Genomic DNA, 22,213 nt, shown 5'->3' on the forward strand with positions numbered 1-22,213 from the left:
TAGAAAAAAAAAAAAAAAAAAAAAGCGAACACGACAAAGGAGAATGCGACGAAATAGCAGAAAAGAAAAAAGTAAATTCCAAAAGATCCATGGTTGTTAAGAACAAACGTGATCATTCATTCACATCATAGGTATTCTAGTGGAGCGAAACGAGAAAGGAAGAAAGAAGAGAAGAAAAATCATACCCTGAAACGAGACGAAAATGATCGTCATAGCGCTGACGATCTCGCCCTGTTCTTGCTAACACCGTAGACATTATGCAATCGCCGACCAAACAGAATCGCTAAAGAAAAGAAACAGAAGCAGGAATTGCAGGGAAATCACCATCGAACACACACAGACTGAAAATGAAAATGAATAACAACGACAAATCAAATCGAAACAGAAACGAAATGGAAAATAAAGCAAACCTGAGGCCGAAGCGAAGCTATCAATCAGCAAATCAAATCGGGATCATTGAAAGATTCAGAAATCAAGGGCCATGCAAGGCAAGATGGAAAGGGAAACGGAAACAGAAACAAAAATCGGTGTAATAAATGGAGGTTTGTGCAACTGACAGTGCATTGAATGGACGCTTGCCCTCTTTCAATTTACAACACGAACCATGAATGCGACGCCTTCCATGTCCGTATCTGAAGAACAGAGAGAGGAAACAGAAAGATAAACGAAGAAGAAGAAGACGAAGAGAGAGAGACGGGGGGGGGGGTGGAGGAAGCAAAGGAAAGAGATCCGCCCGGCCAATGGCAAAGCAACGGCGCCTCTTTTATACTCCACCGCGTCGCGTCTCTCTCTCTCCTATTTCATATATTTATTTAATTTCATAATTATTTTTTCTATTATAAAATTTTTAATTAAATATTTAAAAATAAATGACATTAAAAGAATGGCAAAGAATGAAACCCACGAGAGTATTAAATTTTAAAGTTGACCCATTTCACTTCCATGAGCTCCAAATTTGAAAAGAATGATTATTTGCGGGGGTTGCGATAAACACATTACGGTCGATTCGTTTTTGACACACAGTGGATAAATCAAGAAAAATCGAGAGAGAGAGAGAGAGTTACATGAAGTGGAGACGTGTACACCAAAATTTAAGTTGAGCATAGGTGATTCTAGCTCGATAGCTAGGAGAGACTATGACCTAGAGATGAGACATCTAAATATCGATAAGTTGTTCAAACAATCTAATGAACCAAATGACCTAAGATTTAAGAACTAACTCAGAACTTACAAATAAGCGGTTTATTGAATATTTTATACTTATTCATACTACTTGATTCGTTTTAGATGAAGACTAGGCAACACAATCGAACCAAGGGCGTGCACGAGCTACATGACTATAGCAAAACGACACAATGAAGAAAAAAAAACATAAAAACAACATAACAAAATAACAATCGAACGTGTAAACCCAACGTGTAAACACTAAGAATTGATTAGTGTAAACGACAAAAATTAAAATTATTTAAAACAAAAAGCTATAATATTTAAAGGAAATAAAAAAAGAAGGCGCGAGAATTCAAAGCACGTGCTACTGAACCGGTAAGCCGTAGCTTTCAAAAACCCAACGTGTTATCCCGATGCCGCCACGTGTCCTATTCAGATAGAGATCCTTTCATTTTCTCTTGTTTTAGCTTATTTTAATTTACTTATAATGATTTAAAATCATTGATTTTAAAATAAATGAGAACTTTATATATTAATTTTTTAAACAAATATTTTTTTATGATATAATTATATAATTATTTTTAATTATAATTAGTTTTATATATACGAATGAATATTGTAATTTTGAAAAACAAGGATAAAAATGATAAAAATGGACTCATGTTTGAAGATAGTTGAAATTGTCTTCGAAAAGATTTAAAGTCTTAGCATTTAAGAGTCTTCGACTCTCTTTCTTATCTCTGTGAATGAATGAGTTCACTCCAATTGAAAGGACAAGAGCTCTCTACCAGAATACCTTGGGTTGAATTTTCAAGTCACTGTGTTATAGACAAGCTTCCAGCTTAATAATAAAACAAGAAAAAGAGGCGTCTTTCCGACGGTCAAGTAGTTGATGCGAAGGAGGCAGCCGAGCATATCCCTAAAAAGAAAAAGTCAATCCTTCCGGTGAGGCTTAACATTAAAAAGTTCTTCTAGAAGGGCTCGACATGGTCTTGAGCCTATTTTTCTATTGGGCCTTAAACATGGGCTTGTTTGGATAAAATATGGGTTTTGAGCCCACTTAACTTAATGGGCTTACATTCATTTGAGTCAACCCATTTTAATTCGATCAAGCTCATTGGTATGACATGGAGATAAGAAAGACATGTGACAATGTTGTGGTTGACTTTGACTTAATCTGGAGTTCTACTTTAATTTATAATTGATCTTCAATTAAATAAATATTGTTTTCATAAATTCAAAATAATGACATGAGAAAGTCCAATTTCAACCAATACAACTTTTGTTCTTTTAAAATCCATTGGATGAATATTTAAATTTAATGAGAAAAATAGAGTTTACAATTTTCAATACTTTCAAACGTGCTAAGTAATATATTAATAAATAATAATCTTAACTATTATTATTATTTTATAATATTATATAGTTTATAATATATTACGTTATATTATAAACTATTAGTGTACATTTTTAACTTTTCAATTTAAAATGGAAAAACAGAAAAAGTAATTTTTTTTTTCTTTTTTATTGCTTTCAGAACTCTTGAAACCCATATTTAATGAATTCACGTAAATACGGTTAATTATTTTATTATTTTATAAAATTAAGAATTATATATTTTTTTTCTGGAAAGTTCTTAAAATTTTATTTTTAACTTTTATAAAATGTATTTTTTTTCTGGTAGTTTTCCCTAATTAATAACCAAATTTCAAAAGGAAAAATAAGTATTTAAAAACTTTTTATTTTCGTTTTGATTTGAAATAAGAAAATTCTGGTAAAAAGTAAATAGTAAAATAAAAAATTCAAAGGTAAAATGTTTATAAGTTATTAATTTTTTTTTAAAACTAAAAAATTAAAAAAATAATAAATAGATATGAAAACTTAAATTTAAATATAAAGAGGTTACTAGTTAAAAAAAAAAAATATATATATATATATATATATATATATATATATTATGTACCTTATTGCCTACGCGTCCGAGAACCCACCTTCGGCCACAAGAAACTTCCCAAGCAAGTGAATGGTGGAGGTCAAACAAATTGTAAGACAATTGTCAACGTCATCAGTAGCCACGTCATCACCATACAGATAAAAACCCTTTCTTTCCTTCTTCCTCCCTGCTACGATTCAGCTTCCATCACTTTCCCTTCCGCCATTACTGAGAAATTAGCAAGCAGAAAAAAGAAATGTTCAAATCCCTTCATTTTTAATTCAAACTCTGAAATTTCCTCCATTCCATTTCTGCGCTCTTGAGAGACTCCCATGGATTCCTCACCTAGATCTACCAATCTCTCTCCCATATACACCATCAATGTCCTCCATGCCGATTCCTACAAGGAGATGTCGAGAATCACCAGCTCCATGGACCTTGTGGTCGCCGATCAAGACCACCTGATGCTTGCTCAGGTGCTTCGCCCTGATCGAGATCACGTCCATAAGGTTCTTCACCGATCCAAATCCAAATCCAAATCCCTTTCTGAACTCATATCTTCTTACTTCGATAACAGCGAGAAAACCACCAGATTCTGCCTCTCCCTCCGCCGGTGCATCGCCGAAGCCTGGAGACTGTATCGGCCAATCCAAAACCTTATCGACCAACTTCCACAGTCCCACTGTGACCTCGTCTTCCAAGAATTCGGTAAATTCGATAAGGAACACAATCCTTTCCCCGGCCCTGACTCACCGACCTTAGATCAAATCCGAGACCTCTTCGGCGTTCTCAATCGGCAACTGGAACGACGCCTTAGCAAATCCAGTTCCAGGATTCGCTTTGTTCGCCCTCCCACCGTCTGCTGCAGCGGCGCTGCCATCACCGCCTATACTCTTGCTAAGTTCACCAGGAGAGAACTGGCGTATGAAGCTCAGATTAAAGTTGCATCTAGGAATACCTATATCCTAAAGACTGACCTTGACACGCTTGATAGCCTCGTTAGGCGTTTGCATAACGCCGTTGAGGGCGACAAGCGTTACATTCAGATGGGTTTGGGCATAATGAATGATAATAACACAGCTCAGGAAGTACTCAAACATTTGGAGATGGACCAACAGAATTTGAGGCATTGCCTTGATCTTCTTGAGCAAAAGATAACAACTTGTTTGATCACTGTCAACCAATCAAGATCTCTACTACTCCAGGAGATTTTACATCATCAATCCAAAGCTGAATCTTCTCATTCCCAATAGTCACATTTAACTAAATCTGGGGACTTTCTGATTCTTGTATCATTGTTTTGTTCCCATACTGACATTCAACCTGTCTCTAACATGTTTTAGTTTACTGTTTATAAACTCAATGAATTCATACCTTCTGTAACTATTACAGTTCAGTTTAGCTGGAAAGTTGATAGCATTTCTTAATGAGTTATATGGGTACCTGGGTGTCCCCCACAGTCCGACTGAAAACTTTTCCAGTCGTGCAACGTCGTGATCTGAGTTTAATGCGATGAATCTAGAGAACTAGAACAAACTAACTAATAAGTTAAATCTTAGAATAATATTGGTTTCCTTGTTGAAAATGGAGAGCAGATAATACGTACAGTTTATGTGACATTATATGGTGCAATCTCCTCTGTGGTTATGCCTATGATCTTATTTGGCACTCCTCAAATCTTCACAGGAATATGCCCCATCCGCACCCTGTGTTTGATTCTTGGCCAATACAGGGAAGGCATTGGAAGAGATATTAATGAACATGAATATCAATCAACAATGGCTTATCCATTCACGATTCATGATTGCCTCTGTGAGTCAGGAATATAAGCATTTGCTCGCTCCACATCATAGCACGAGTCGAAAAAGGAACAAGGTTTTGTGTAAGCAGCTGTTTTGTAGCCTTTCCCTGCTTCATCAATATATAGAAGGAAATAATCAACACCTTTACCTGAAGGTTTTGATAAACGTGGGACGAAGACCATAAATAACATTGAGAATAAGGGCTAGAAGATGCAATGCAAGCTAACCTATGCTACAATCAATGCAATATGTATACTAGATTTGTCTGTAATAATGTAAAATGAGTTTGAAGGATAACCTTTTGTATATCTATACTTACTTTTAACGATCGATGATGATCATGATGTGAATAGATACATTCATTACTAGCATCCTTGTCCTACTGTAAATCACAACGAACATATAGTTTACGAAAGAAGAATGTGATACGACTGGTTGGTGAAGAAAGTGCTGAAGAATGGGAGCTAAAACCATCATTTTCTCAAGCTACGTTTCTTAATATGCCTTATGCTAATTTATAACAAAAGAAAAGCATACTACAAAGAAATGGGTCACCTTCTTTACTGCAAGTTTCGAGAGACGTGGGTAAGTTTTGAGAGACATGGGAATGTAAGCCACGAGTAACGAACACCATAAATAACATCAAGAATGAGGACTCGAAGCTGCAAAGCAAGCTAACCTATGCTACAATCAATGCTACATCTGTACTAGATTTGTATCTGTATTAATATATCGAAAGGAGTTTAAAGGATAAATTTTTGTATATCTATACTTACTTTTAACGATCGACCATGATGATGATGTGAATGGATACGCTCATTACTAGCATCCTTGTCCTCCTGCCAATCAGAATGAACATATAGTTTACAAAAGAAGAATGTCATATGACTAGTTGTTAAACAAAGTGCTGAAGAATGGGAGCTAAAGCCATCATTTTCTCAAGCTACGTTTCTTAATATGCCTTGTGCCAATTTGTAACAGAAGAAAAGCATACTCCAAAGAAATGGATCAATGGAATTAAGCAATTACCCACAGCCTCATTTCCGGATCACCTCTTGTATTAAATTAATGAAGACTAAGAATGTTTGGTACATTATCAGCAAAATATGGAAGATTGTCATGAGGATTCTCCATCAAGTATTTCGTCAAAAGCTTCTTGTCAAGCTTCATGAGTCAAAACAGAACAATGGGATAAACAATTTTGTTCTTGATAATTCAGTAGCTATTTAGTTATGTTTCTTTAAAGTATTAGGTAGTTTAGCACCTTGGACGCATCCATGGAGATAGGGAAGATTCAGACGGTATAATGCAGAAAGTGCAACCGCCATTTCCTCATCTGTTGTTCATTTAAAATTGTTCTTCTCTATCACCTGAAGAAATCCAATTATTGGAGAAATAATTGAGTAGAAAAATTAGGTCAAAACAGAATACGTCTTCCTACAAATACAGCTAGGGCTGGAACCTCTCTATAACAGCAAAAATTATCGAACGTCGTCACCACGATCATCTGAACTTTCAACCACATCATTAAAAAACCGAACCGAAATGGATCGTTGCAATTCACAAATAAAAATCCTCGAGCAACCACAGACAGATGACCAAAATTAAATCGAAGGATTCGTGAATAAGAAACCATTGAATGGTAAAACTAGCAAATCGTATAGCCACAGGACCTGGAACAGTATCCCCGTGTATAGGATCGAATAATGAATACAAATGCTGTATAAAATTGAATCTAGAACAAAAAAAAGAACGAAAAATTCTGAAAAAAAGGAGGAACAGTAATCGTGAGGTTGTAATACCAAAGATCGTCAAAATGCAGAAGATGCCAAGCTCGAACTGAGTATTCTACTCATCCCTGTCCGAAGTATCTTCATTCCAAAATAGGTTTATGGATTGTACGGCCGGCGAACACATATTTTGTTCTGGTCTGTTCGTAGCTCGGTGGCCCAATGGCCATTGTCCGACTAAACATATCAATTCTCACCAAATTCAATTACCTTATTTATATTTTATATTATAAATATTTTATTTTAAAGATAATAAATTATTTACACTTAATTGAGTAAATTTTTTTTTCATTTAATTCTTTTTTTTAATTCAATCCAAAGATCGAAGTTAAATTAATAATTAAACTTTTAATCGAATTCCTACACAAATCAAGCGAGCGTCCTCATTGACACACTGTCCAATGTCCGACTTTGATATCATTTGTAACAGCTCAAACTCACCGCTAGCAGATATTATCTGCTTTGGCCCCTTACATATCGTCATCAGCCTCACAGTTTTAAAACGCATCTACTAGAGAGAGGTTTCCACACCCTTATAAAAAATGTTTTGTTTTCTCTCCAATCGACGTGAGTCTTTCACTAAACAACTATTTTGTTGGGCGATCAGATCAAAATATAACCATCTCTAGTCCAAGCTAATACAAAAGCAGCCTTGGAAGTGTATATTATTGATATCATTTACCATACCCAAATCAAGCTTGGAAACACATCAAAGAGTAGCATTTCTATGGATTCAGAATAGGTAAATACAAGAAGAAAACTACAGAGCATGCATCACTAAGCTACTGAAATGGATGATATTCTAAGCACCATTTTCACTTCAAGGATTAAGACCCTGCCTTGCTTTCAGGACGAGCTCCTCTGTAGTCGCTCCAATGATCTCATTCGCACGTTTTAATCCAACGCAGAAATAACGTCCAATGGTATCCTAAATCAAAGTCGACGAAGAACGAATCAGACGAAGATGATGGCCACCCATCGGTATCCGTGCACCATCAACTTATATAAACCAAAATGTCAGCAGTCGTACATATGTGTGTGTGTATATATGCACGTGTTGTCATACTTCGATTTCAGTAAGAAAAACACTTAGACTAACCCGTGAAACGATTCCCAATTTCTCTAACTTCTGAACTGCATCGTCCACTTCGAAGTTGCAACACTCACCGAACTCTTCTTTGATCAACTCCTCACACCGTAGATCAAGATCCTAATCACATTTCACCATAATCGGCATCGAGCTTTCGATTAAAAAATAAAAGAAAGCAAGAACATAAAGTAGAGATATAAGATAAATACTGCTAAAGTAGCTTTGCCTTGCTCCATCAGTATAAAGAATGAAATGATCACCTCTTTGACCTTCACATCAAGGGGAAAAAAGGCATTGTAAGTATTGATTAACAGTTTGCATCGTAAACGACAGAGAAACTCAACATTTCGAAAGAGCACGAGCAAAACATCGACAGTCGACATACCACCGGCATACCCAAGAAAACAACTAAGCTGAACTAGCTATAAAATTTCGTGAAGTACCAAAGTAAAAACTTGATCAACACGTGTATACGCCCCAAATTCAGATGCACATGCAAACAGAAGCTAAACCAGTGAGCAGGCAAACAGAACGGTCGAACCGTACAAAACAGTACGAAAAATATCTCTCACAAAAGCATGAAAGCTACTTGCAAAACGACCAAATCGCTAGCCTCTAAGAAAACATACCCTTCAACGATTCAATTACGAACAACCATGAAAAATTAACGTCTTTATACGATATTCAGATTCGACCGACAAGAACATCATAATATACATACTTCCTGTTGGATCACATCATCACACAGATGAAGAAGCGTGCCCCTTCCGCTATCGAGCTGTTTGTCATACATCGATTGTGTGATTAAGTTCTGATATGTAGCCAAATTTTGCTGAAACCTAGAGGTTTAAAAAGAATGGCCACAGACTATTATTACAAGCATTAGAGAAAACAAGACAATACTAATACGCATCTAACAGAGAAAGGTTCTTAACGAGAAATAGGTCTTCGCACAGTAACCGATAACCGTAGAGAGAACGGCGAAAATGACCCAAAAATCCGCCTTCGGCATTTCGATTGAACCCACTACAGCCACCTAAAATATATAAACGATAAGAACACGTAAACAAAATATTAAGTGCATTACGTAAACATTCTTAAAACTAACCAGCCCGACTATAGCAGATACAAGGAACGTAACCCAGTCCATTGGAGTCAATCCCGGACTTTTCTTCTCGGGCTGTCACAAGAAGTTTGTAATTGATCTTATCACCCGAACTTTTCAAGGAGCTAAGGAGAATGATTACTAAAATGGAGAAAATGAACTTACAAGTACTATTTCCATATCGGCCATCGGAATGTTTTTAAAATGCTTGACGTATATTCCACAATCAGGGTTGGACTTTGTGCTTGCTCGCCTGAAGAATTACCATTCCTTTTACATGTCAACGAACTATAGTTTAGAATAATTGAAAAAACAGAGTAATAGATATCATTCATTCTCAGCTTAAATACTAACACAACAGTAAGTACATACTATCCCCTCAGAGCCCTTCCACGAACGTTGTTTGTCTCTCTCATGCTCACTCCCCTTAGAGCACATTCACTGGCATTGTTTGTCTCTCTCCTGCTTACTCCTTTTGGAGAAATTCCATGGGCATTACTTGTCTCTCTCGTGCTCACTCCCCTTGGAGCATTTCTACAAGCGTTGTTTTCCTTTTTCATTCTCACACCTCTTGGAACACTTCCACGGCGTTGCTTGCCTCTCTTGTGCTCACTCCTCTTGGAGAATTGATTGATGTTCGGAAGAACTCCAACACTTGCAATGGTAATTCCTTGAAGCAATTTTTCGAGGTCTTATAGAAGAACATGCCTAGAGTTTATCCTATTTTGCTCGTTGTCACGCTACATTCCTGACCGATTCAAAAACCTCAAGGACAAGGTATTTGAAGACGACTAGTAGATCGGAGCATCTACGACTATGCACTTTCTGTACAGCTTTTTCTTAAGATACCATCCTCTTCTTCCATTCGGGATTGGAGTCCAACCTTGACAAATTTGAATACCATCCTATTCTTCCCTACATCTCTGTGACAAATATTCCTTAAATTAAGATCATTCCTTCAATGCTCTCCTCAAACGCTCTCCTCAAACTGAGTAATAGATATCATTCATTCTTAGCTCGGATACTAACTCGCAAGGTCATTCCTTCACCAATACGCACCGATAATAAACAGCATAGCAATGGTAGTAAGGAAAAATCATCGATATATACCCTTCCCGTCAATAAAGACCACAAACTCCAAAATGTACTTAAATAGACCCATCTGATCTTGAACCAAGACTTCCAACTCATTTAGCCAAACGAAGATAAACACGGTAATCAAATCCTACTCGATTTAAAATGGAAGTTCAAAAAAGAATGGTGCACGATTAGTTCCAAGCAATAGAGCAGTACCTGTAAACTACAATAATCCTATCGAAGGTAGGTTCTTGAATAGTAGTCTTGCCCAGCATATTGCGAACGCTGTAAAGACGAAAAATTTAGAGAGTTAATCTTCTGAACTTCTTTTTATCGAATAGAAATATATGTTTCCTTGTCAAAAAGTATATGTACAACCAATAATAATGGATAATGGAATGCACTTCTTCATTCTACTGTAACAAAGACTCAACCGAAAACCTAAACCTGATTTCATGAGGTAATTTGGAAGGAAAGACGAAACGAAAGATTAATTCGACTGAACACGAAGGAAAGACTCAACAAGAATTCTCCTTCACTCCTTCACCAGATTGAACTATAAGAAAAGAAGAAGAAACCGAAAACCTGAACCTCGGCTTCGCTCCTTCACCAGATTGAACAAGGTAAGTAAAGTAGTCGGATGAGAAGAAACTCTCATACCACATATCTATGACATTCAATGGCCTAATGGGTCGAAAAAACATTAAAGGGAACAAGTTCGAGACTCATTTCTTTAATGAGAATAGCCAATTTGGGAGGCTAACACTTCGATGGCGGTCTGGAAGGTGTCAATCCAGATCTAAATATGTCGAATGAAAAGGAAACAAAATTTATATATGCAAGCATGAACCGACTGAGTCAGACACGAGTCGTAAGAAACTAGGCACAACCTTAGTTCCATATTCTCCAGACGAATTCGTTCAACATTTAGGTCATCTTGATCAACATCAGGGGTAGCCTCATCATTCTTCTTCAAATCTTCCATAGGTCGTCTTTTTGGCTGTCTGGAGAAAATCTTTTCTAGCCTGCAACCACGTCACGCCAATCAAAAGGACAAAAACCATAAATAATATGAATGGTGTTCAAAAAGAACCAGGAACAACCTAAGGGCTAAGGGTAGAGAGAACTCCCTCCCAAAAACTACACAAAAGAGTCGGGTAGAAATCTCCTTTTCACCGTCAGCCTGTTAGGGAGAGGTTTCCACACCCTTATAAAGAATGCTTCGTTCCCTTCTCCAACCAATGTGGGATCTCACAATCCACCCTCTTTAGGGACCCAACGTCCTCGCTGGCACACCGCTTAATGTCTGGCTCTGATACCATTTGTAATAGTCCAAGCCCATCGCTAACAAGTATTGTCCGTTTTGGCCCTTTACATATCACCGTCAGCCTCACGGTTTTAAAACGCGTCTGTTAAGGCGAGATTTCCACACCCTTATAAAGAATGTTTCGTTCTCCTTTCCAACCAACGTGGGACCTCACATAAATGAAATAAATTGTTTATTGATTTGAAGCATTAACTTACTTCATTAACCTTAAAAGATACACCCAAAATCTTGCAATAACCATGTCTACTTTCTCCATGAAAAAGAAATCGGTCGTTCGGTCAATTCCAATTCCTCGCCTAAATATTACGTACTGACAAAAAAAAAAAAGTACAGATGAGATAGAAAGTGAGAGATATAGGCCTGTATTCATTCAGGGTGAGTATAAGGTTACACAGTTTCAAAGAATCATACCACTCATGAACACCCCATGCACAAAACTAAAACAACATGACCTACCAACAAATAGCTCTAGTTTCTATATTTAATACCAATGACCTACTCTGTACAACACATTCTGCAAAACATAGGACAAGACCCTTTGTGGCCTTGTAAACCAGACAATAGTGCTACGAAGTAGTTCAAAACTATGATTATAGCATGAGGTCCGTGTCAAAGAATCTATGCATGGAAAGTCGGACCTAAGTAAATAAGGGGGTTGAAGAGAGGAAATAGAGCCGAACTTTGGCACCTAAATCATAAATCCCGAACCTAATAAGTAGAAAGTCACGATTCTCCATAATGACATGATATTGTCCACTTTGAGCATAAGCTCTCGGGGCTTTACTTTTGGTTTTCCCAAAAGGTCCTGTACCAATGGAGATAGTATTCTTTACCTATAAACCCATGATCAACCCCTTAATTAACCGATATGGGACTCCTCTCCCAACAATCCTCCCCTTGAACAAAGCACACCATAAAGCCTCCCCTGAGGCCTATAAAGCCCTCAACCAGCCTCCCCTTCATTGAGACTTGACTCCTTCTCTAGAGCCCTCGAACAAAGTACACCTTTTGTTCGACAATTGAGTCACTTTTGACTACACCTTCGAGACTCACAACTTCTTTGTTCGACGTTTGAGGATTCTATTGACATGGCTACATTAAGGGCATGGCTCTGATACCATCTTATGAATCACAACTCTCCACAATGGTACGACATTGTCCACTTTGAACATAAACTCTCATGGCTTTACTTTTGGTTTTCCCAAAAGGCCTCGTACCAATGGAGATAGTATTCCTTACTTATAAACCCATGATCAACCCCTTAATTAACCGATGTGAGACTCCTCTCCCAACAATCCTCCACAAAAAGCTCAAGCAAGAAACAATTTTTTAATGAGTTGAAGAAACTTTAAAACGTCGGAAGTTACATGCGAATAAAGTACATACCTTGTCAACAAAGTCGGGTAGGTTGGGTTGAGGATGTGCAGTAAAATACTTCTTTAAAAGAACCTTGTCGAGCTACAAAGTAAAAATATAAACATAGATCCTAAGCAAAGAAGATAATACAAACATAGATCCTAAGCAAAGAAGATAATACGAAGAATATTATCATATTCACATATGAATTACATGATTCCACCAAGATATTCTTCTAAACTATTCATATCGGAAAATAACTTTTTGCATTTTTTACACGTCATCTCTCGTTTTAGATCTTAAAACATGCACAATTAAAAAACGAACCTTGGAGTCATCAACTGTAATAGGAAGATTTAGGAGATACTGCCCTGATAGTGCAATTTCGACCTCCTCGTCACTTGTTATCTTGAAATTACTCTTTTCCATAATCTGTATAAAAAGTTAGGACTTCTAAATGATCAATGGGTAACAGTAATCAGATAGTCATTAAATTCAAGCAAGGAACAAATAATCGCAAAATTCTTAATATCTATGAGTGTTCGAATCAACTCAAGCTCGCCTTGATTAACGTCTAAGGTAGGTGGCCGTGACAAGGATCAAACTCACTCCTCAAAGCGTTTTTGAATTTTTATTTATGTCCTAATGTAGCTAAGTTGGATTGGAAAGTTGATTGAGAAACTGATTGTAACGGCCCAAGTCCATTGCTAGCGGATATTGTCCTCTTTGGGCTTTCCTTTTAAAGTTTTTAAAACGCGTCTGCTAAGGAGAGATTTTCGTACCCTTATAAAGAATGGTTTGTTTTCCTCCCCAACTAATGTGGGATCTTGCAATACTGATTATACCGTAAAGAAAATGAGAGAAGTAGTGAAGTTGTACGAACCTGAAACAGGTAAGAAAGAAAATTTTGTTCGAGAACTTGAATTTCATCGGAGGATAGATGTTGCTGCTCCAACTTCTGGGCTCCATGAACAGGATCAAAAAGAGAGTAGAGTTGCTGAAATCATAACAGATATCTGTCAGTTCAGGTTCACAAGCAGATTAGTAGAGCAGTGAAATGAGTACCATCAAATCCTCAAATTGTAGAAGGTACCAAGCTCGAATTGTGTACTCCACACGCTTGCAGAGTTTCAAGAATTCAGCTCGATCAGAACTATGTTCTATAAAGCAAGAAAACAATCAGCAACCGAGTTATAAATGGAACATGATTTTTTAGGATCTGTTGTCTCAGTCTAGCACGTGGTCAAGAAAATATTGATGAACCGTGGTCATTCTTCTATCTCTAGAAGTGCATACTTATAACGGCCCACACCCACCGCTAGCAGATATTGTCCTCTTTGGGCTTTTTCCTCAAGATTTTTAAAACGCGTCTGCCAGAAAGAGGTTTCCACACCCTTATAGAAGATGTTTCGTTCTCCTCCCAAACCGATGTGGGATCTCACAATCCACCCCCTTCGGAGCCCAGAGACCTCGCTGGCACTCGTTCCCTTCTACAATCGATGTGGGACCCCACAATCCACCCTCCTTCGGGGCCCAGCGTCCTCGTTGGTACACCACCTCGTGTCCACCCCCCTTCGAGGCTCAGCCTCCTCACTGGTACATCGTTCAGTGTTTGACTCTAATACCATCTAATAACAGCCCAAGCCCACCGCTAACAGATATTGTCCTCTTTGAACTTTCTCTTTTGGTCTTCCCCTCAAGGTTTTTAAAACACTACTAGGGAGAGGTCTCCACACCCTTATAAAAGATGCTTCGTTTTCCTCCCCAACCGATGTGGGATCTCACAATCCACCCCCTTCGAGGCCCAGCATCCTCATTGGCACTCGTTCCCTTCTCCAATCAATGTGGAACCCCCCAATCCACCTTCTAGGCCCAAGCGTCCTTGTTGGTACACCACTTCGTGTCCACCTCCTCCGAGGCTCAGCCTCCTCGCTAGCACATCGTCGGTGTCTAGCTTTGATATCATTTGTAATGGCTCAAGCCCACCGCTAGCAAATATTGTCCTCTTTGGGCTTTCCCTTTCAAGCTTCGCCTCAAAGTTTTTAAAACGCATCTATTAAGAAGAGGTTTCCATACCCTTATAAAAGATGTTTCATTCTCCTCCCTAATCGATCTGCAATCTCACAATATCCTTAGACCAAAACGAAAAATCACAGGCCAAGGAAAAGGGTTCACATCAACAGCATTATGAACAACAATATGAGCAATACAAAGAGAATACTAGCACCAGCCTACTCAAAACGAATGTTACAAAATAGACATAAACAAGCAGTTTAGAGAGCGGAGAAACACAGTCCTAGAACTCGAAACCCAAAAATTGTAAACCAGAAAGAGAGGTGTTCGAACCAATTAGATTAGCCAAAGTCATGATCAGCCTCGGCTTCAACACCGGAATGACAGATTCACGCTCCAGCCGAATTACTTCCTTGTTCTTCCCCATAGTTTAGAATCAACGAAATAGAAGAGCTCGGCAACGCACCCCAGCGGCCTAAGAAAGAGGAAGCCACACCGACAATAATACCTGAAGGAATGACCAAATACAGTAAGATTCGCGACAAGAATGTTCAATTCATGCCTTAAAGAACAAGGCAGAACGGGAAGAAAAGGGGAAGAAAAAACCTCGGAATCAGCAAAGTATATCGTCCGAAACAGTGTCGAGAACAGTCCGAGTGGATTAGAAAACTAATCATAAATATGATGAAGAGACACTAAAAATTTGCCACAGAATTTGTCGCTTCTCTCAACCATCCGTTCAACACTAGAAATTCTCCTGAAACTGGCCGCTCGGTTCGGAGGGGAAATGTTCTGTTGTATTCTACACACCTGTCGGGTAATTTCGTAAATATTTATTTAGTTATTTATTTAGAAATTCAACCGCCAAATGGTACGCCCTTTCATTTTTGTCGTTTTTTGTTTCTTAGTAATTCTTCTACCGTCGGAAATGATTGCTTAGCCATAAATCCAAATTATACGATTTTTTGTTAGTGGATTAGTGGGTCCCATGCCGACCGACACAACCAAGGTCGACCAAAATTCCCTAATTTAATTAATTGATAAATTATAATATATATATCAATTTTATATCGTATAACTATTATTTATTTATGTGGAGAACAATTTTTTTTTAGCATCTTATATATTTAATAATATTTCATAAGTAAACAATATTATTAAATATTATTAAATATATAATATTTTTAGAGCCCTCGAACAAAGTAAACAATTTGTTCGATGTTTGAGGATTCTATTGTCATGGTTAAGTTTAGGGCACGACTTTGATACCATGTTAAGAATCACGACTCTCCACAATGGTATGGTATGATATCGAATTAGTATCCCAAAGTCTCAAGGGCCTCTCCTTCATTGAGGCTCGACTCCTTTCTTTAAAGCCCTCAAGCAAAGTAAACTATTTGTTCAATATTTGAGAATTTTATTGTCATAACTAAGTTAAGAACATGACTCTGATACCATATTAGAGCTCTCATGGCTTAGCTTTGGGCTTTTCCAAAAGGCCTCATTCGATAGAGTTAGTATTTTTCACTCATAAATTCGTGATTTTCCACTAAATTAACTAACGTGGGACTCACTTCCAATAATCCTCAACAATTAGTTCTATGTTTCAGGGGTGAAATAGACCTCTCTAATTATTTTTTATTTTATAAATATTTTAATTTATTAACATATTTTTAAAAAAATTGGTGGGTCAATTATAAATTTTTTGGTTTAACTTTAAAATAATGTATTTAGACATATCCACATTTTGTTAAATATTTTAACCATTTTTTATTCTATTTTCAAATATTCATTAAAGATTAAATCTGCTATTTCAAATTTTAAAATAATAAGGTTAGTTTTTAAATTTTATTTTTATTGAAAATTTAAATTTGAATAAATGATAAGAATGTTCGATAAAAGTCTTATCTCGGCTAATTTAAGAAATGATCATAAGTTTATAATCAAGTTTCATTGTTGCGAAGCATTTGGGAGAAACCTAAAGGAAAGCCATGAGAGTTTATAACATGGTATCAAATTATTTATTTTAAAGTTCATATAGGTTGGAAAGATTTTAATTTTGTTTATTTATTTATTTATTTTTATAGTCCAGTCTATCCTACACCATATGAACCACGGTCTTATGGTTGGTTATTATATACTCGATCAACTCATCACTTTTATGAAATATTATTTTTATTGTGTAATTATTAGTTTTCTAAATTATTTAAATAGAAATTTAGTAAAAATAGTTAGTTTAATCAAAATAAAAATCATAAATTAATATTTAATAATTTTATTGTGAGGCTTGCCTCGATACTTTATCGAGCAATTAAACAATGAGATTTAGAGCCGAGAACGATGGGAAAGTGAACTCCATCTTTATAAGTTTCATGGACATCTCTACACAAACCCGTATCGATCTCATTCCTTATTCACATTTCACCGCCACAATTTATTTATTAGTTGATTAACAACACTAATCTTTTTCTATCATCTATTTACAAGACCTCTACTCTTGTATTCATTCTTTACGAGCTCTCCTATCTCTTTCACTTTATGTCGTTAAATATTTATCATATAAGGTAATTTATTCAAATATAATATATTAATATTAAATACAATAGGTTATGTTAAACAAAACATTAGAATAATAAAAAAATAAAATGTTATTATTAATTACAATTATGTTATTTCTATTTTATATTAACTTACGATTTAACATTATTTTTTAACCCAAACATATTATAATGAGAGTAAAACAAACCATTTTTTATAAGAGTGTAAAATTTTTGATAATAGACGCATTTTAAAACCTTGTGGGACAGCCCAAAAAAGACAATATCGGTGGACTTGAACTCTTATCTTAAACAATAACAACAAATTAATAGTTTTGAGTCTTAAATAATTTTTATATAAATAACAATAAACAAATAACTTTTTGACACAGTACCACTACTCGAGTGGATTAAATCCAACTCTTATGAAGCATTGAACTATTGAGTTAAGCTCTTAAGTCTAAAGTTATTAGTAAGTAGAGTTAAATAATATGTATTTGAGGTACGGGTTATTTAATTTGGGTTAAGGAGTCCGTGTTTGACGTGCAAAATTGTTTAGTCCGAGTTTATAAAATATGTACTTATGGTGAATGAATACTTAACATGAAGTATATTTGTTAGAGATGTCAATTTAACCGGTCGAACCTCAAATCAAGTAGAAATTTTCGTTTTAACGGAAAATGAGGAGAGAGTGGAGAGAGTGGAGAGAGCTTTTTCGTTAACTAAATGGGGTCGGGATTATATTTCCGTCTCCGCCTCGCCTGACCACACCACATATACATGCACGTGTATGAAGTACTATGGTGTACCATTCGAAGTTTGAGTTTTTATAAATTATATTATATTTTTAACTACAAAAATACCCCTCGCTAAACGACAAATTTTTTTTATTTAGTTTAATTTCAAAAAAAAAAAAAAAAATGGAAAGCTGAAATTGGCGATGCTGCCACAGAAAATGGCGACACCAAACTAGCTCACTTTCGACGAGTGTCCGTACACCTATAAATAAAAACCCGCACTAGCTTTTTCAAGCCTCGCGCCCACCATCTCTCAACAGAACTGCTCGCGCCATTTCCGCGGCACCTGAAATCCCTAAATCCTTTCGCCTTCTCTCCCGATTGACTCGCAGCTTCTATTTCTCTTGCATTCAACTCGATGATGACCGCTTTCCGTGTGCATTCCCCTGCTTCTCTCTGTTCTTTAATGGCGTTTTTTTCGTTTGTTTACCTTTATGAATTTCTTTTAGCTTTGTTCATCCGTTGCTTTTGTGTATTCTCGCAGGTTTTTGAGTTTTTGAGCTGAATCATGGTTGTCAAGTCACGAGTTCTCCGCTCTGCTACTAATGGAGAGCTGCATTCTTCAGTAACTCCCGAGGAGAAGCCGAAGCGTGCTAAAGTAGCTACGCGTGGCCGGAAGAATGTTAAAGCTGCCGCAGTGAAGGGAGATGCAGAGGAGCCATCTCCTTCTCCTCAGAGGAGGACGAGTGCTCGAATCCAGATAAAACAGCTGGCTGAGAAGGAGCTCCTAGTGCGTCAAAGAGTAGAGCTCCCTGATGAAACCGACAGTCCGAGCAAAAGGACGAAGAAGAACGGTCCACTAAGAAGTAAGCGTAACACTAAATCTAAAGATAAGGCCGTGGAAGATAAGGCCGTTGCTGTTCCGGTATCCAACGATGTCACTAACTCTAAAGACGGTGGAGCGAGCGAGCCGGAAGTGTGTGCGCTTGAAAAGAGTACAACTGCTGACGAAGGTGGTCTGGCCAATGTGGTTGAGAAGAGTGACCATGCCAAGGTTAAGGAGACTCTTAGGTTGTTCAACAAGTACTATCTTCATTTTGTACAGGTTTGTCGCTTGGAAATGTCACTTCGTTTGGAGAATTCAAAATCTATGCACATGGAAGTTTATAGTCAGCTAACTTTTGGTTATTTTGTGTTCATTTAAACTAAAAGGAAGAGGAACAAAGGTGCAAAAAAGCTGAAGTAGCTCAAAAAGCTTCCAAAGGGTCAAAATCTAAGGTAGGCTTGTGTGTCAGCTTTTTATAATTCATGCAAGTCTTCCATATTTGTGTAATTCATGATCTAGTATCCAGGTTGAGAATGAATGATATCCATTACTCAGTTTGAGGGGCATAGTCAGTTTGATGGTCAGTCAAATTAAAGATTTAGCATTCAAGCTGAGAATGAATGATACCTATTACTTAGTTTGAGGGGCATAGTCAGTTTGATGGACATAGTCAAATTGAAGATTTAGTATTCAAGCGGAGAATAAATGATATCTATTACTCAAATTGAGGGAGAGTATTGAAGGATTAGCTAGATATTTGTGTAATCCTTCATTGTTGTCTAGAATTTAGGATTTATTCAGATTTACGCACCTATTTGGCAATTTATTTTATAATTTAGATTCACTGGTACTTAGTATTTTGAGATTTATTGTTATTGATATCTAGGATTTAGTTAGCCTTTCTACAAGGAACATGTAACTCTGAAATTAATAAGAAAAATAGAAAGCTAATTTAGACTTGCAACATGGTATCATACCTTTTCTACTCTGGAAAATTTGATTTCATTTGCGTTTTGTAACGGCCCAGATCCACCGATAGTAGATATTATCCTCTTTGGATTTTCCCTTCCGGACTTCCCCTCAAGGCTTTAAAACGCGTCTGCTAGGGGAAAGTTTCCACACCCTTATAAAAAGGTGTTTTGTTCTCCTCCCCAACCAAGGTGGGACATCACAATCCAACCCCTTCGGGGCCCAGCGTCCTCGCTGGAACTCTTTCCTTTCTCCAATCGATGTGGGACCCCTGCCAAATCCACCCCTCTTTGGGGCCCAACGTCCTTTCTGGCACACCGTCTCGTGTCTACCTCCTTTGGGGAACAACTTCCTTGCTGGCACATAGTCCGGTGTCTGGCTCTGATACCATTTGTAATGGCCTAGATCCACTGCTAGCAGATATTGTCCTCTCTGGGTTTTCCCTTTCGGGCTTCCCTTCAAGGCTTTAAAACACGCTAGGGGAAGGGTTCCACACCCATATATAAAGGGTGTTTTATTCTCCTCCCCAATCAAGGTGAGACATCACACGTTCCCACTTGATGCCTTGAACTCTTTTGTCAAGACCACTTGCGATTTATATTGCAACATCAGACAATGCCCACTCAACAACAACAATAATGTGGCCCATTGCATAACAAAGGTAGGAGCCCAAGTGGGTTTGAAACCATGAAGTTTGTGCTTCTTTAAGGATCATTATTGGAGTTCCACGTGTTCCATCAATTTTTGGGAATCCAAATTTTTTAAGAAAGGCCCAACAAGCAAGATTTGAGGAAACCATAGGTGTATTCACCATCATGTCAGAAAAATCTCAAGTCGTCATCATATAATGTCAAATTACGAGATTCAGGTCTGAAGTATTCAATAATGGAGGGAACCAAGGGTGTCAAGAGGAAGAAAAGGGGCGACTACACTAGGATCTCCAAAAATTTGTAAGGTTGGACTCCAATGGCCGAATGGATAAATTAGACGATACCTTAAGAAAGTCCACTACGAAAAGTGCACGGTTGTTGATGCTTCGATCTACCTAGCTGCTGTCTTCAAATACCTTGCCACAAAGGCTGTGGAATTGGCCAGGAATGCAACGCGGGACAACAAGAAAAATAGGATAAACCCTAGGCATGTTCTCCTAGATGTGAAGATCAAGGGAGTTACCATTGCAAGTGATATTCTTTCGAATACCAATTGGTTCTCTCTAAGAAGTGATCACTAAAGAGGCAAATGACGCCCGTGGAAGTACTTCAAGTGGAGTGAGAACAAGAGAGGCAAGTAACGTCCTTGGAAGTGCTCCAAGAGGAATGAGCATGAGAGAAGCAAGCAACGCCCATGGAGAAGTGTTCCAAGAGGAGTGAGCACAAGAGAGGCAACGACACACCTTTGGAAGTGCTCCAAGGGATAGTATGCATGAGTTATGTGCTTTCATGACTTCAACTGATAGATGTGCTCACAAAAGAACTTCACTACTACTTCTTGATTCAGTAACCGAGCTAAGAATGAATGATATTTATGACTCAGCTTGAGGGGGAGTGTTGAAGGATTAGTCTTAGTTAGGAGATATTTGTATTGTTCATTAGTTAGTATCCAAGGTGAGAAGGAGTGATATCTATTACTCGAGGGGGAGTGTCGAAGGGTTAGCCTTGTTAGGAGATATTTGTGTAATCTCTTATTGTTATCTAGGATTTAATGTTACATTTATAGGGATTTATTTAGAGTTCGTGTTATCTTGTATGTAGAGAGATTTATTGGATTTATTTAGATTTACTGTTACTTAGTATTGGATTTATTAGATTTATTGTTACCTAGTATTTATTGTTACTAGTATCTAGGGCTTAGTTAGCCTTTCTCCCTAATAAAAAAAAACAGCTAGCTAATTTGGACTTACTACAATTAATCTTTGGATTTGGTTTCTTTTTGGGGTTTTAAATCATCCTCTCATTTCTATGTTCCAGATCATTTGGAACTGGCTCTCTTTGTGTCGGTAAAAGAATAGTCGTCAAAGACAAATTACCACATGCTTTGTCATCATGATTTTCCGTATTTATCTTATTGCTTGAAATTTGTACAGAAGGTGGCTCCTGAAGAAGACACAAAAAGCAAACGCAAGCGGCCAGATTTGAAGGCAATCACAAAGGCAAGTTGTTATTGAACATGTCAAGCCTCTAGAACTTTTTTCCTGTTGTTAAATTTATCATTATCCAACTCATGCATTGTTCAGTCGAAGATTTCACTAGTGATCTAGCATGCAATTTTGTTGCCTTGGCTTAATCTCCCTTCAACGTTTTAGTTCAGTGAGCTGGATTTTTTTTTTTGATTGATTAGTTGTCTTTGCACATTTCGTAATAGTTTCTCTCTCTAGGATATGGAAAAGTATTAAACACATTACACAGGCATGATTCCTCCTCTTAGAATTAAGAAGATTAGGAGAGAAGAGAAAGGAGATCATTTTTTTTTTTTTTTTTGAGTTGG

General features: G+C 37.2%; 5 protein-coding genes across 12 annotated transcripts in view; 2 read left to right on the forward strand and 3 right to left on the reverse strand.

The window, feature by feature from the left end:
- The window catches only part of LOC111486717 (nudix hydrolase 13, mitochondrial), a 3,992-nt gene extending 3,255 nt beyond the window's left edge, over nt 1–737 (reverse strand). Inside the window, exons 1-2 of the mRNA XM_023133950.1 lie at nt 411–737; nt 186–283 (exon numbers count right to left, since the gene is read on the reverse strand). Of these exons, the coding sequence (XP_022989718.1) occupies nt 186–256 (71 nt within the window). The 5' untranslated portion in view covers nt 257–283; nt 411–737. The remainder of the gene's footprint in view (nt 1–185; nt 284–410) is intronic.
- A 2,521-nt stretch (nt 738–3,258) lies between these two features.
- LOC111486700 (UPF0496 protein At3g19250-like) lies at nt 3,259–4,372 on the forward strand. The gene has a single exon (XM_023133929.1). The coding sequence runs from the start codon at nt 3,433–3,435 to the stop codon at nt 4,351–4,353; it is 921 nt and encodes a 306-aa protein (XP_022989697.1). The 5' UTR covers nt 3,259–3,432; the 3' UTR covers nt 4,354–4,372.
- LOC111486736 lies at nt 4,369–6,883 on the reverse strand. 5 transcript variants are annotated; one of them, XM_023133972.1, is made up of 6 exons: nt 6,705–6,883; nt 6,167–6,477; nt 5,995–6,066; nt 5,679–5,741; nt 5,458–5,581; nt 4,369–5,008 (listed from the first exon to the last, which is right to left on the reverse strand). In XM_023133972.1, exons 2-6 carry the CDS (start codon nt 6,179–6,181, stop codon nt 4,899–4,901), a joined length of 384 nt encoding a protein of 127 aa, XP_022989740.1. In that variant the 5' UTR covers nt 6,182–6,477; nt 6,705–6,883; the 3' UTR covers nt 4,369–4,898. The 5 variants fall into 5 exon arrangements, with proteins under 5 accessions (XP_022989740.1, XP_022989744.1, XP_022989741.1 ...); XM_023133976.1 differs by lacking the exon at nt 6,705–6,883 and having other exon boundaries at nt 5,932–6,066; nt 6,167–6,697; XM_023133973.1 differs by lacking the exons at nt 5,995–6,066; nt 6,705–6,883 and having other exon boundaries at nt 6,167–6,697.
- Nucleotides 6,884–7,328: 445 nt separating this feature from the next.
- On the reverse strand, nt 7,329–15,466 carry LOC111486658. Its single transcript, XM_023133867.1, has 17 exons — nt 15,267–15,466; nt 15,155–15,168; nt 14,994–15,123; nt 13,713–13,807; nt 13,531–13,644; nt 12,975–13,079; nt 12,678–12,749; nt 11,489–11,601; nt 10,855–10,989; nt 10,181–10,249; nt 9,053–9,140; nt 8,891–8,962; nt 8,718–8,818; nt 8,504–8,621; nt 7,992–8,051; nt 7,792–7,902; nt 7,329–7,620 (listed from the first exon to the last, which is right to left on the reverse strand). The coding sequence occupies exons 3-17, from the start codon at nt 15,085–15,087 to the stop codon at nt 7,513–7,515; spliced, it is 1,455 nt and encodes a 484-aa protein (XP_022989635.1). The 5' UTR covers nt 15,088–15,123; nt 15,155–15,168; nt 15,267–15,466; the 3' UTR covers nt 7,329–7,512.
- Nucleotides 15,467–18,213: 2,747 nt separating this feature from the next.
- The window catches only part of LOC111486639 (histone-lysine N-methyltransferase, H3 lysine-9 specific SUVH4-like), a 29,498-nt gene continuing 25,498 nt past the window's right edge, over nt 18,214–22,213 (forward strand). For 3 of the 4 annotated variants that reach the window (XM_023133832.1, XM_023133831.1, XM_023133834.1), the window contains exons 1-4: nt 18,214–18,368; nt 18,479–19,039; nt 19,147–19,212; nt 21,813–21,878. In XM_023133832.1, coding sequence (XP_022989600.1) covers nt 18,503–19,039; nt 19,147–19,212; nt 21,813–21,878 — 669 coding nt within the window. In that variant the 5' untranslated portion in view covers nt 18,214–18,368; nt 18,479–18,502. The remainder of the gene's footprint in view (nt 18,369–18,478; nt 19,040–19,146; nt 19,213–21,812; nt 21,879–22,213) is intronic. The other variant, XM_023133833.1, reaches the window with a different exon arrangement.

This window comes from Cucurbita maxima, unplaced genomic scaffold (genome assembly GCF_002738345.1).
Source record: "Cucurbita maxima cultivar Rimu unplaced genomic scaffold, Cmax_1.0 Cma_Scf00011, whole genome shotgun sequence".
Classification (NCBI taxonomy): domain Eukaryota; kingdom Viridiplantae; phylum Streptophyta; class Magnoliopsida; order Cucurbitales; family Cucurbitaceae; genus Cucurbita; species Cucurbita maxima.